General features: G+C 33.7%; 2 protein-coding genes across 6 annotated transcripts; one reads left to right on the top strand and one right to left on the bottom strand.

Annotated features, from left to right (window-relative positions):
• The first annotated feature begins 1,167 nt into the window (after positions 1-1,167).
• Positions 1,168-4,460, top strand: LOC122051327 (PHD finger protein ALFIN-LIKE 8-like). 4 transcript variants are annotated; one of them, XM_042612398.1, is made up of 7 exons: positions 1,168-1,347; positions 1,479-1,592; positions 1,668-1,700; positions 2,342-2,570; positions 3,669-3,798; positions 3,881-4,162; positions 4,272-4,460. In XM_042612398.1, the coding sequence occupies exons 2-7, from the start codon at positions 1,493-1,495 to the stop codon at positions 4,281-4,283; spliced, it is 786 nt and encodes a 261-aa protein (XP_042468332.1). In that variant the 5' UTR covers positions 1,168-1,347; positions 1,479-1,492; the 3' UTR covers positions 4,284-4,460. The 4 variants fall into 4 exon arrangements, with proteins under 4 accessions (XP_042468332.1, XP_042468331.1, XP_042468334.1 ...); XM_042612397.1 differs by having other exon boundaries at positions 1,169-1,347; positions 1,493-1,592; XM_042612400.1 differs by having other exon boundaries at positions 1,170-1,347; positions 1,493-1,592; positions 3,881-4,181.
• A 3,639-nt stretch (positions 4,461-8,099) lies between these two features.
• On the bottom strand, positions 8,100-13,689 carry LOC122051328 (KH domain-containing protein At1g09660/At1g09670-like). 2 transcript variants are annotated; one of them, XR_006131428.1, is made up of 8 exons: positions 13,327-13,689; positions 12,688-12,773; positions 11,946-12,091; positions 9,499-9,630; positions 9,307-9,423; positions 8,781-8,924; positions 8,390-8,673; positions 8,100-8,291 (listed from the first exon to the last, which is right to left on the bottom strand). XR_006131428.1 is itself a non-coding variant. In XM_042612402.1 (7 exons), exons 1-7 carry the CDS (start codon positions 13,440-13,442, stop codon positions 8,527-8,529), a joined length of 888 nt encoding a protein of 295 aa, XP_042468336.1. In that variant the 5' UTR covers positions 13,443-13,689; the 3' UTR covers positions 8,100-8,526. The 2 variants fall into 2 exon arrangements, 1 of the variants encoding a protein (XP_042468336.1); XM_042612402.1 differs by having other exon boundaries at positions 8,100-8,673.
• Between the last annotated feature and the right edge of the window lie 1,413 nt (positions 13,690-15,102).

Consider the following 15,102-nt stretch of genomic DNA (forward strand, 5'->3'; position numbering starts at 1 on the left):
TTTTATTTATTTATTTTTATTTTGAATTTTTTTCTAATAATAACCTTTTGTTTAATATTTTTTATAAAATTTTAATAATTTTACTTTTAATTCATTAAATTTATTAATTTCACTTAACTCTATTAATAATTTATTCGATTTTATTTTATCTATTTATTCATTCAATAAATTTTTAAATACTATATGAGATATCTAATAATAAATTTATAAGAGATATTCATTATTATCAAATATATAAAATTAATAAAAAGATAAAATTTAATATATATATATATATATATATATATACACAATCTATTAAAATATAATAATATTAATATTAAATAAAAAATTATTATTATAAAAAATAAAAACAATTCATTTAATATAATGTTCTTCTCGATTACTTTGACCGTAGACTTTTTGAAAGTTAATATTTGGACGAAAGTTATAAAAAAATAAAAAAAATGTACCTTTAAGTAAAAATATTTTGATATTGAAGAAATTAATGCTTAAGTGGATAGATTAACAAGTTAAATAAGTTTATTCTTTTTTTAAAAAAATCTTCACATCTATAAATTATATATATATATATATATTTAAAAAATATAAAATAATATTTTTAAATGATTGTAAATCATGAATTGTATCATAACCATTTGGAATCATGATATTTTTGAAGGTTAAAAGGATTGAAATTTTTATAAATTTACTATAAAAGATGAATGGATAAATTTTTGACGAACACATAATTGAAAAAAAAAATAATGCAATGAATTAATTTTTGATGGACGTAATATCAAAAGAATAATTTCTTTCATTTTTAGACTAGTTAACTTTTAAAAATAAGCTTCTTTTCATATAATCTATGTCTTGATTGTAATCATGTTTTAACCGTGATTCTGAATGGTTTAACCTTCGATTTCTAAGTTAGTTACCGAGCAAACAAATTTTACGGTAATTATTAAGCACCGTGAGAAAGAAAAAAAATTATAATTTCTAAAAATTTAAATTTAAACATTTAAAAGAAAATAAAGTTATCATTAACTCCTAAGACCTTTTGGGCGTTTTTGCAAAAGCGAAAAAAAAATATTTATGGAATTTGTCTTTTAGGGCTTATCGTCATATATACGTGAATCTGGCCACCCATCCGGTGAGATTGTGCCGCCCCTTATACAGTATCCTGTCCGCACAATCTATCCATTGCCACACATCATCTTCCACAGCTCCACCGCCAGCTTCTCCTCCCCTTCCTTCCCTTTTCCTCTCCCTCTCCGCCTTTTCTCCCCTCCTCCTCCTTCTCGGGACGCCGCATCAACGGCGAGCTCCGCTCCTACTCTGACCGAAGCTCTAGTCCTTCCCTCACAGGTACTCAAAACCCTAACTTCCCCCCATCTCACCCTTTCCCGGGGCGGAATCTCAGCTTCTTCCCTACTCTGGGGCTCAAAGTTTCCTTCTTTTTTTTTTTTTTTTTCTCTTGTGCCTCCTCATGCCTCCAGGTGGCGGTTCGCAGATGGACGGCGGCGGCGCGGCGCGCGTTACTCGCACGCCCGAGGACGTCTTCCGGGACTTCAGAGGCCGCCGTGCCGGCATGATCAAGGCTCTCACCACTGGTCTCACACCCTCTCCTACTATATTTCGCGTTATTCTTCACGCCTCTGGTTTCTAATGCTCCTTTTGGCCTGCAGAGGTCGAGAAGTTCTACCAGCAGTGCGATCCAGGTGAGAGTGAATTTAATGTTGTTGGCCTTTCGGCTGAGCCTCGGTCGGATTTCTCAAGCTCTGATGCGTTGATTGCGCTATTTTCTGCTCTGCAAGAAACTGTTGGCTTGTAATGAACTGTTTTTAACAAGCTCCTTGTTTTAGCCTTTGAAACCTCAGGAGTGGATGATGTTGTTCGATGGCAGCTTTACTAACACACTAAAAGAGCCACGCAATTTTTTGGTCTGACCAATTTACATGATCTTTCCAAAGAAGTAATTTAGAACTATGTTTAAGTACATTGTGAAGTTTCATCTATGAGTGTGAAGTTCACATCTATGAGTGTGATAAACCTATGTTTATTTGAGGAAGAGTACCCTGTACCAAGGCAACTTAGCCAGTATTACTTTCATTCAAAGATGTATCTTTATGCTGCCTCTATTGTCCTGTATCCTCTTTCCAAAGAACTTTTTAGATAAAGATTGTGCGAACACTAATTAGAATTTGTTGTGTTGTTTAAGAGAACACTTGATGGCTTATCTTTTATCAATCTATATAACAATACTCATCTGTAACTTCTTCTTACTGATTCTTTAGTTTGTTAAGTATTATTAACATGGGCATTATTAAATTCAAATTCTCTGTATTTGAAAAAAATGCAGAAAAAGAGAACTTGTCGCTTTATGGATTTCCTAATGAGACATGGAAAGTAAACCTGCCAGCTGAAGAAGTGCCACCAGAACTTCCTGAGCCAGCTTTAGGAATCAATTTTGCTAGGGATGGAATGGCTGAGAAAGATTGGCTAGCACTAGTTGCAGTTCACAGTGATTCATGGTTACTTGCAGTTGCCTTCTATTTTAGCTCACGCTTTGGATTTGACAAAGAGTCAAGGTAATTGATTATCATACAGTTGAGGCTTTTATCTTTCTTGTTGCTCTTCTTTTATGCTCTAATGAATTTGATAAATTAGCTCTGGTGTACATTTTTTAGCAAGAAACATAAAAACATAATAGATATTGGCTACAGGTGTTGCATTTTGTAATTATTCTACTAGTTTATGAAAATCCTTAGCCATCTTGCTGCATGAGTTTAATATGGATATCTTTGGATGATGATTCCTCTTCATGAGTTCACGGAGAATAGCAGTTCTTAAATTGTTTTGCGATGCATTTCTTTTCGCTGATTTCTGAATGTGCATGTGTTAAATTTGTTGTTGACTACACTTGTTTTTTCTGCTCAAAGGCATCGTTGCCAGAAACTGCATCTTCGCTCGTTTCACATGGATGCTCAGGTTTGGTGCTTATTAGTAGAGCCAAATACTGCATTTAGAATCTAAACTCTACCCATCCTGTGATTAACTTAGTTAATCCCAATTACTAAGGATTTTATCCATTTTTTCTGTTGAAATTTGATTTGCATTTCAACAGATTTTAGCCTGCAAATATATTTTTGTTGTTGATGTGATATTCTTCTTGAATTTACGGCTACACAAAGCAAGATTTTTGGTCGATCATATCTCATACCTTTGCTAATTATCAGTCAAGTACTTGAGCCGACTTGGGTACAAGTATCTTTCTTATCAAAATTTGCATCAACTCAATACCAAAATGGGGTTTGGATATTTGAAGAATAAGCACACTCCCTGCTATCTGTACTTGGTGTTAATTAATTACTTATCCCATCTTTTACAAGACAAAGTACATCAAATACTGGTATTATAGTTGACTTTTGTTAAAGAGACTTGTGCTTTCTTCCATTCTAGGTTTTTTGGATCTGGCCAGTCAACATGGAAGTGGACAATTCTGGTAGAATAGATCGTAGATTGCAATCTAGTGTAACAGACCAATGTTATCATTACCGCCCTTTTAGGTTCTTATCATCGAGCCTTGCTGTAGTTGTCGTTGTTTTTCCTGGTTTATAGAATTCAGAATACCACTTACCAAATAATAACATATTTGATGTTTGTGATGCTACGATTCAATGCTACAGAAGGAGGCTTTTCAATATGATGAACAACCACCCTACTATATATGAAGTAGTAACCGGAACAGTCAAGAAGCAGTCAAAAGAGAAGAATCCTAATAGTAGTAGTAAGAGCAATAAATCAGGCTCCAAGAAGGTGGCACACACTCCCTTTTCATTTCGAATTATATTTTCTCTCGAATATTCATCTCTTCCGTCCCTTGGAATTGTTTTCTCAGCGGTACAGTGAGGCAGAATCTCGCAAGTCACCACCATCAATGCCTCCTTACAAAGAAGAAGAAGAAGAAGATAACATGGAGGGTCCTGAAGACTGCAATGACGAGCATGACAACACCCCATGCGGTGCGTGCGGCGAAAGCTATGGTAAGGACGAGTTCTGGATATGCTGCGACTTGTGTGAACAGTGGTTTCATGGGAAGTGTGTCAGGATCACACCTGCCCGCGCCGAGCACATCAAGCAGTACAAATGCCCAAGCTGCAGCAGCAATAAGCGAGCTAAGGTATGACGAACAACGGACGGTAAGTATGATAGGGCTACTCTTAACAACAGAGGATCACTTTTGCATGGCTTTCAGCTTGTAGACTAAACCCTTTCACGTTTGTTTTCAGCTTGTAGGCTAAACCATTCAAGTTTGGCGCATGTCTGTGTTGGGTTTGTCTTTTGTTTGGTAGATATCTCTAATTTGGTTGTTAAGGGGAAAAAATGTTAGGATTGACGTTAATATGTATGCTAATCTGTGTCATCAGTGTTTGAAAATCTGGCTGCCTATGAATTGGTCGACCTTTTGATTTGTGGTATTTCCAATTGAGTTAATATAACTTCCTGTTTGACGATGTTTGTAAATTGTAACTACTAACCCTGTGAAATCTGTGATGGTACCTTTGTGGTGGCAAAACTCATGACGTCCATAACAATGGTGACGATCACATCAATGTCAAAGCTTTTGTGTGAGGTCAGTAATGGTGAAGACAACTAGCTTTGTGAGGCTTTCATGGCAATGACTATGACCGTGACGATGCTGGACCGTTGGTGCTCTTGCAATGAGGGTTAGGATTCATATTTGGCATCTTTTCCCTCTTCTGATTCCTGTCTTGATAGTTCTAGCAGCACTGCATCAGCACAACACAATTCCTTCCAGCCAGTGACCATTTCAAGCCTGGTCGTCTCATGCAACTTAATGCTAATCAATTTGATTAACCTACCAAGCAAAACTGTTCAGTGAAGGTTTAACTCGAACTGGTGCACCTTCGGAGACGGAGATCAAAGTTAACATGAGTCAAGTTTGTGTAATCATCAGCCACTATAAGTCGATAATTATAACAATAAAGTATTATCTTACTAGATGGGGTTAGTTATTTAGATTTTTTTTATGACTTTCATGTATATTTAAATAAATTTTATTTTATTTTATTATTGTTAATCAAATTTATTTTAATCTTTCTGGTTTGATATGTGTGTTTGTTATATTGTCTAAGTACATGTTTGCTCTATTTTAACATGTCTCTTGAAGTTTTTTTCAATAAATATAACTTTGACTTACGTTCTTATTTTTTATTATGTCAATAGTATGTTTACACATTTATCTTAATATCCTTATCTCTTTAATTTTCATCTTCTACTCATGTGCTCGAATCATAATTCAACATTCAGCTTCATATAACATGGTAGGTCTAACTGTGATTTTGTAAAATTTTCTTTTAAATTTTAGAGGTATTTTACGATCACATAAAATATCTGACCTTTTTTTTATTTTAATTATGTTACTTGTATTTTACACAAGACATTTCTCTCAATTCTTTCATTGTTTTGTAAAAATAATTTTAAATATTTAAAACTCTTGGTTTCGGATAATTCATCATCTCCTATTTTAACAATTGTCTCATTATGTCTAATATCATTAAATTTAAATTTCATATATTTTGTCTTTATTTTACCGAGCTTAAAATTTTTTTTTTAATGTTTTCCGTCAAGATTTTAGTTTAACATTTATTCCTTCATATGTTTCATTTATCAAAATAATATCATCTGCAAATAATATACACCACAATACTGTGTCTTGAATGTGTGTAGTGAGTTAATTTATAATTAGTGTAAAAAGATAGGGATTCAGAGTTGATCTTTTGATGTAATTCTATTTTTATTGGAAATATCTCAGTTACCGAAGTCTTTATTTTGGTCGTTACATTCTCGTGCATATCCTTAATTAGTTTAATATATATTGCACTAACACATCTTTTTACTGAAATAGAACTTTTTTTTTGCTTTCGATATTTTTCAATTAATTGTCTAAGAAAATGTATAGTTTCTATTGTTGACTTTCCATGCATGAACCTAAATTAATTTTCGATCAACGTAGTATCCTTTTATAATATGTTTTCTATTAATTTTTTTTTTAATTTCATGGTATGACTTATTAATTTAATACACTTATAGTTTGCATAATTTTATACGTCTCCTTTATTCTTATATAAGAGAACTAAAGTATTTATCCTTTACTGATCAGATATTTTTTCATTTTCAATATCATATTAAATAATTTTATAAATTATTCAATATTTTGTTTCCTCAGACACTTTCATACCTCTATCGGAATATCATCTGGTCCAATGACTTTCCATTGTACATCTCATTTAAAATTTGTTTTACTTCTGAAGTTTGAATTCTACAATAAAAAATTAAATTTTTATACACATTTGATTTATTTAAATTACCTAAGTTAAGTTGGTCACCTAAATATTCAATAAAAAGTTAATGACAATACCTTTTCCATTGTTCTTTTATTTCTCCATCGTTTACTAGTACCCTAATATCTTCATCTTTAATACATTTTATTTGGATAAAATCTCATCTTCCTTTCTCTCATTTTAGTTATTTTATAAATGTCTCTTTTCCCCTTTCTAATTTAATTTTTAATATAATTGTTCAAAAGTTAGATTCTTTACTTGATTTACTACTTTCTTAGTTTTTGTGTGACTAATGTATATATTTTTTTAATTTTTCTTATGGTTACAAATATATAATTTCTTATAAGTTATTCATTTTTTCTTCACTTTTTCTTTTACTTTTTCATTAACCATTCAAATTTCTTATTTAGTCGTGTATGCCCTTTTGACTCATCAAGTATACTCTTAGTTCATGTCGTATTAGAGTTATCATATATTTCACCTAATACTTGTACTCATTTCTTCTTAAATATATTTTACTTCTCATCCTTTAACTTCACCATTTAATATTAGGAGTCGTATGTATTTTTTTTTATTGATATTATGCTTAAATCATATATCTAATACTATTAACTTATGTTGAGTAGTTAAACTTTGTCCAAGGATGACATTTAAATCTTTACAAATTTTTATATTCTTTTTCTTAATCATAAAAAAAAGTCAATGTGGCCTAGCTAATATAAGGTCATATGTTATTACAAAATCTAATATATTTTTTCATTTTTCATCTCTCATTCTAAACCTATAATCCCTATGTACCCTCTCATATCCTTCATTTTTCACCCCGACATACTCATTTAGATCACCTCTTATTAAAATTATTTCATTTGATAAAATATTTTGTAATACTTCATCTATGTCGTTCTAAAACTTTGATTTGATAGTTTCATCTAATTTTACTTACAGCACATATACGTTAATTATGTTTATTATTTCTTTTATCACTATTATCTTAAGGGTTATAATCAATTTACTTTTTCTAACTACTACTACAATTTTATTCTCTAACAAATTAATTACAACAATACACACTCTATTTCTTGTTTTATTTTTTCATGTATACCATGACTTAAAACATAAGTTCTCTATTATCTTTATTTTCTCACTTACTTATTTTATCTCTTGTACACATAAAATATTAATTCTTTTATTAATCATCGTATCTATTACTTCAATTACTTTATCAATGAAAGTTCCTGTGTTTTATATTCTAAATCTTAAACTATTAATTTTCTATCATATCTATTCTTATCTAACTTATAGTATAAGAACTCTTCCCTATTTAATATTACACTCAAAATAATGATTTTTACTGATACGTTACAGTCAAATCCTATAACACAAACTCTTACATATTTAACATTACACTCAAATTCTGAAGATGTAACAATCCTTATTAAAATATTACAATCAAATCGTACAGCACATTTTTTCCGGAGAACAATTTAACATTAATATAATAATTTAATAAATTCATTCATTAAAAATTTATCATAATTTTAATACCAATTAACAACTATAACACAATCCTTATCCTTTGTTCGGACTTAAAACTGATTGAACTTAAAACTGATTGACAACCTATAACACAATCCTTATCCTTTGTTCGGACTTAAAACTGATTGAACTTAAAACTGATTGACAACCTATAACACAATCCTTATCCTTTGTCCGGACTTAAAACTGATCATGAGTGATTTGTCATGAACGGAGTTAAAAAATAATAAATTATTATTACGAGTAGAAAGCACAAAAAGATAAGGCAATTTACAGACCATCACATAGTTCAAGCATGTCATTGTTTTTCACTACACACGTGATTACAATAGCAAGGATACGTTAAACACAACAGCTGATATTGTGAGACATCTGGAGCAGAGTTTTCTTCAGTTCAAGCGAGAAGTTCTAAAGAATAAGCAAATAAACAAATTTACTAGTCATTTTCTGGAGAAGTTCAAGGAACTATAATATGAATTAACGGTGTAACAAAGGATATGACCAACTTGAAGAACTGATCGGAGATATTTCATACGAGTGCAGGACCCTGCTCATAGACATCATGTAGCAGCCGTACGTATTAAGAATCTGTGAGCACGGTATTAAGACATGGCTTTAGTAATCGAAAACCAAAAATATTGTATCACCGTCCTGTTTTAGCACGTTTCATGCCAGTGCTATTGAACGGGGATGCGCTTGGGCTCATTTGTGGGCTCTCTTCCCTCAACGTGCCGTTGAGTATGGCCAACTCCCTGAGCTGTTGCTTCTTGTAGTAGTCCATTGACTCGTCCTGCAAGATTTGGAGTTAGAATAGTGACTATGTTTCGATAATAACGTTCGTGTGGACATCTTGTAGAACAACACGGAGGATGCAACCCAGGTGAAGGTTTTTGTTACCACAGGTTTCAGAAGATCTTCAAGGGTGGCAACAGCTTGGTTTAAGCGAGCATCAATTATGTCTGCCGTAAATTCTGCCTCCAATAGTATGTGCAGTGGTTCATTTAAGTGTTCATATCCAGGTTTATCCCGTAAGCTTTCTTCCTGTTCAAAAAAAAGAGAGAAAACTTGAGTATTAAGACAAGAAATAATGCACCTTAGCTTTTGAGTTAATAATAACAATCCATTAGGACATATTATAAGATGCTAATGGCCACATCGAAAATTGCATAGGTTCTAAAATGCTCGGTTAACTTAATATCGGTGTCACTTGTACAAAGAACAACATACTCTAGCAGAAACAAGACAAGAGAAACCCATATCACATTCAAAAACATGGATTATTTTACCTTCAAACATAAAGACAGATCTATTTTTTATGTAGGTAGGTCTTAAAAAGTTAATAGTCAGGATGATACATCAAGGTTTGGGAGATTGGAATATACTCATTTTACATTAAGATAAATATTACATGATATCCACATACCATTATAGAATCCTTCACTGAACCCCGACCTCGTATATAAACCCTGCATTGAGTTGAAGCTTCAACTCTTTTTAAGGAGTTCCCACGTGGTCCCAGTAAACGACCAACAAAGTTGTACTGAAACGCATGAAACCAGCAGTTTAATACATGTTGAGAGATTAACTAGTTGAAGCTAAGAAAACACAAACATACACTTGGATACTTGTCAACAGGAACATCTAGTCTCACAACTTTCTTTACAAGACTTTTAGCAAGACCAGGAGTTCCACCCCAGCCTGGACTTGATGCTCGGAGGACCCCCATTCTGTGGAGGTATTCATTTTCCTGAAAACAAATTAAGCAGTGGTGAGATCATCTCAAAATGGAAACTACGAATAGTTAAGCAACAATCAAATTTCCAGAAATAAACTTATAACACGGATTAGAGCAGTTCCTCCAATTGAAAAACATCAAGATATAAGTTTATAAGAAATATTGTAAGCAGTTTTCAGGAATCATATAAACGGATCCAACAACAAATTGATATTTATAGGTATGCCAAATGAAACATATTTGTACTTCCTAACAATAAACACGGGAAACAGTGTAGTAAATCAATTCAAAAATTGATGTAAGATTTGGGCATAAACCTGAGGCTTTAACGTAGTAATGTGTTTGATTGCAACCAGTGAATCATATCCAGTCAACTTGTGCGTGACTTCTAGTCGATTGCTCAGTCAACTGATGGCTTGGGTAGTAACGAGCCCGCTAAAGCGGGTTAGATGATGCAATTTTTGGGAAATAGATGCGCCTTTGGTAAATTCCAAAGTTTGGTGCACCCTTTGGATTTTTTGGTTAAGTGGGTTCTTTGGTGAATTGTCATTTTAAAGTGAGTGAAAGAGGTAAAGGAATGCCTTTTAGTACTTTGGAATGAAACGAGGATGTGAATGTTGGCTGATGGCAAAAAGTGAAAAACTCAGGGCTGCAAACATTGGTCAATGTCACATGGTTGAAAGTTGAGGGAAAATAGAGAGGGCTGAGTTAAGTGATCTATGCTGCAATGCCAATTGATGGCTGGAGGCAGCTTCAATGGAAATAAGGATCAGAATAAGAAAAAGTGGGTGGGGGTTAGGGCTTTTTTATGCTTACTTTTTACTGAATTGGGTTCAATTAGCTCTATTGTAATTATCATATCAATTATGCATTTGTTGAACCCTAGGACTGGAGGTGGAAAATTTTAGCTTGGTTAAAGGAATTTTATCCTTATTCAATTTCATCCTGAAAGCTAGTTAACGGCTTCAGCATGGAAACAATTGTATACTTACTTAAATGAGTCTACTTTGTAGGCTGCTGTCTCTCTTGACAAAAATGTAAATGAAACAATTCCACAAGTTGCTTATGGTTGATCCTCATCTTCAGAATGCAATAAATCATGGCTTGGGAATGTTCAACGTTTAGGTCTTAAAACTAACTCCAAAATAAAAATTGCTTGAAATGTCTACAATTTGAAGACTACTGGTGATTGGTGAATTGAAAGTAGAGAATGTGGATGTTAATGAATGATCCAGCCACAAAAGAAGAAAGAACATTAAAAAAAATGCTCAAAGAAAAAGAGAATTGTGATAGACATGTTAATTACTTCACAGCCAGGATATGCTAAAGTACAAGGAATTCAAATTAAACCAAGTACAATTAGGAGTTACATTAGCTAAAGCACACTTTTTGAAAGAAAAAGGTGCTCATGTAATGCCCTCATAAATCATAGAGATCATAATAAAAGTTCAGGGGCAAATTAGCAAAGAATTTGCTTGACTCTTCACCCAAGGTAATGGATTCACAGATAAATAAATGTTTCCATCATTTCTCAATGTATATCATTGATCTCTTCTTTAAACTGTAACTAAAGAAATCATAGGTCAATACAATTTGATTCCACCGCCAATAATCTTACTTCTTCACAGTGTTAATCTTCAAAAGGTAAAAGACCACAACTCTCAGTTCATGGCCAGTGGCATAATGCCACCGCAATTAGGTAACCTTATAACTAGAGAATTGTATTTGTTAAAAAGCAAACCACTATTTACAACTATTAGGTCTTTTCCTGGACAACTTGCAATTTCTCAAACAGTTTTTTTCTTAAACCGTTCTGATATGACTTTCATGGAAACATAATATCGATGCAATAAACAATCATGGAAGTTTTTTGTATAGAAATTAAATTAAAGGGGGAAGATATGACTTTCATGCTTAGACAGAGAAGATGAAGATTAGTCTATCATGCAAAATGATATTGTTAATTTAATTTTCCATGTAAGAATTGATATGATAAAGAATCTAACTAAAGCCTTACGGCTAGTGTTTTGTGATCAAAGTTCATATATACTTGCTACTGCAGTTGTTTTTCAACTAGACAGTATCTTACTTAAATCTTGTGGAATAAACATTGACTAGGGTGGCACATTTTGCACATTACACACAAACAACCAAAAGATGAGATCAGTAAATTTATATGATTAACTCAAAAAGACACATAATCTCCTAGATTAAACCAAAGGGGTATAATTGCATGAAGACACACATAAAGAGATTGAACTCATTCATAGATTGAACATGAAGTTGCATTGATTATGATTCTGAAAGAAAAGCAAGTAGTAGCATACCTCCGTGTACATTCCAGACCTTCCCTCCAAATCCATGGGTCCACCATTGAGTGGGTGACCAGTCAACCTTAGAGGGGAAGCATGCTCAATTCTCTCGTGGTCAGTAAATGATGGGTTAGATACAAAAGCAGAAGCCCTCAAAATTTCTGCAAGAATAATTAATATCTTAATCATCATGATCATAAATTTGGCTGGTTGCAGCATAAACTTCATTGATGCATGCTGCAGAATTTTCTTTTCAGTCTATAAGATGAAATCGCTGATCTGGACTAGTTGGAAAGTCATTTCCTGCACTCAAACAGGTTGACTTCAATGGAAGCTATATACAGCGCAACAAGTTTGGGTTCCTGAATAGTGAGATGGGTGAAGCAGAACATTGTTTGACAGAGTAGTTGCAACAAATCAAGAGCCAATCATTTTACAGACCAACATAGCTGGAAAAATAAAGGCTAAAAATTCCGAAGACGAAAAATATAGGTTGAAGACATTGAGGCCAACAAACAGCATGTCCTGTTTCCAAAAGGAAAGAGAGAAAGTTCAACAACAATCTATACTGAAGCAGTAAGACCTGTAAAACCTTGCTTGAGCATATACACAATAAGAGCTATCAAGTAAAATAATAGAAATGATTTTTAAAAATTTTCAAATTAACGAGTATAAGAAAAGAACATCTCAGAATCCATCAAGCTAATTCTGCAAGAGGATGTTATAACAGCCAGCCTAGAAACACAGGAGAGCATACCTTGGTTTAGAAGCCTGTAACAAAATGGCAATACTTGCAAAAATGGTCCTAATTTCTGTCTCTCAGCCAGTAGTTCAGCTAAGTACCTGCAAAATAGCTCCAGTTCTTTCACAACGACAGTTACTGAGCCATGAATGAAGCACACTATACAATCAACAAGCATTCAGCTTCCCTATGTTTATCATATTGATTTCAAACACTAAAATGCATGATTTTCTAGGAAGTACATAATCCCTATATATTTGCTGCATCTGTTATATGCTGGTTACTAAATTCACTCAACTGTAAATTGAAACTTCATCAAATTCCACCGTAACTGCGCCTACATGCCTTATTATAATAAACAAACTAACTAAAACACATCCAACCGAAAAACTCCACATAGTGACACGAAAAAAAAACAAGTTGTTTGTTGGCAACCAATTTAATCAGTTACTACTTCAAAACTCTAGAATCACCAGCTATAGTAAACCCCTAAAGAATTCGACCAGTCACGCACAAATCAGAAACAATTCAAGGGGTTATCAAAACAAAAAACTCTGATAAATGGAGGAGCCAGCTAATTAGTGCACGCGATTACTCAATCGCACAAAAAGGATCATGAATCACGACTGAGAGAAAGATAGAAAAAGGAGGAACCTTTCCCTATCCGAGGTGGCCGCGGAAGGCCTCATAGGGTGGTGAGGCGAGGGGGATGAGTGGACACCAGAGGGGGAGTAGTGGAAGTAGCCAGGAGGTGGGATCCTTTCATCCATAGCCTTTTTGGCCGCCTACGCTACTGACTGATCGAGAACGTGAAGCAAAGAAAAAGCGAGCTAAAAAGATATCAACTTTATGAAGATACAGAAGGAAAAGTAGCGGAGATCAGCTACTCCTCTCGTCCCCGCTGCTGATGCTGGCGGCGGCGGTGGCGGAGGCAGCGGCGGAGGCCGAAGAGAGAGGAAAGAGAGAGACCTAAAAAAGAGGGCTTCAGAGCTTTGGATTCCCTTTTAGTTGAGCTATTTATACAGCGCAGGTTGTCAATCTTCTTCTAGGCGACTGGTGGTCCACTCCACTGTTCTTCAAAAGCCGGACCGGAATCGAACCGGTCATTTTCAGACACTCAATTTTCATAAGTGAGTAAAAAAATTGGATAAAAATGAAAAAGAGTTTTTTTTTTTTTAATCAGGCTTGTAAAGGAAGCTCTTTTTGATTAATTTTCAAAAATACGTATCATTCTCCTGCTGTTGTACAATTTTTTTTTGACTGACTTTATTTTTAGCATGGTTGCAAGCCGCTAGTTTAAAACTACTGTAACATAGACCTTTCAATTGTTATTAATATTAATAAATTATATTATAACAACTGTGATTTATAACTATTATAACAACTGTTATTACTTTTTATCTAGTGGTATTTTACACCCGCGTTTAAAAAATAACATTTAATACTTATAAAAAACAGTACGAAGTTTTATAAAAGATAATTATGTTCTTATTTTTTTATTATTATATAATAATAATAAAGGGAAAAATATATTAAATTGATTATTATATTCTTCGATAAAAAACACTCATAAAATTCATGTGATCCTAATCCGAAGTCGATAAGATGAATGTTAGGAATATGACGCTCCCGCTGATTTCTTGTAGACTTTGCTCCGACCTGCAACATAAGTGACGTCAATGTCGAGTCAGGAAAGAGATCCTGGCAATGACCCTCCGATGCTCAAGTCAGTATCCGATGAAGAAGAAGAGGCAAATAACGGAGCAACAAGAAAAAAGTAGTGCAACAGTAAATATCACATACCTCTGTCGATGCTTGGACTTCCCTTTATATAGAGCTCCTGTAGCGCACGTGTACGCTTCCCAAGGCGGATATGCGTCTCAAAGCTTTCACTGAAAAGACTTGTTATTAAAGTGTCCCTGACACAGTACCTTAACGAGTCGAGCATATCTTTTATAAAAGATAATTATGTTTCTATTTTTTATTATTTTATAATAATAATAAAGGAGAAAATATATTAAATTGATTATTATATCATTCGATAAAAAAAACTCATAAAATTCATATGATCCTAATTTGAAAGTCGATGAGATGAATGCTAGGAATGTGGTATTCCCGTTGACCTCTTGTAGACTTCGCTCCGACCTATAACATAAGTGGCGTCAATGTCGAGCCAGGGAAGGGATCCCGGTAATGACCCTCCAATATTTAAGTCAGTCTCTGACGAAGAAGAAGAGGCAAATAGCGGAGCAACAAGAAAAAAGTAGTGCAACAGTAAATATCACATACCTCCGTCGATACTTGGACCCCCTTTATATAGAGCTCCTGTAGCGCACGTACACGCTTCCCAAGGCAGGCATGCATCTCAAAGCTTTCCCTGAAAATACCTATTAGTAAAGTGTCTCTGACACATTACCTTAACGAGCCGTA

Source organism: Zingiber officinale, chromosome 3A (assembly GCF_018446385.1).
Source record: "Zingiber officinale cultivar Zhangliang chromosome 3A, Zo_v1.1, whole genome shotgun sequence".
Classification (NCBI taxonomy): Eukaryota; Viridiplantae; Streptophyta; class Magnoliopsida; order Zingiberales; family Zingiberaceae; genus Zingiber; species Zingiber officinale.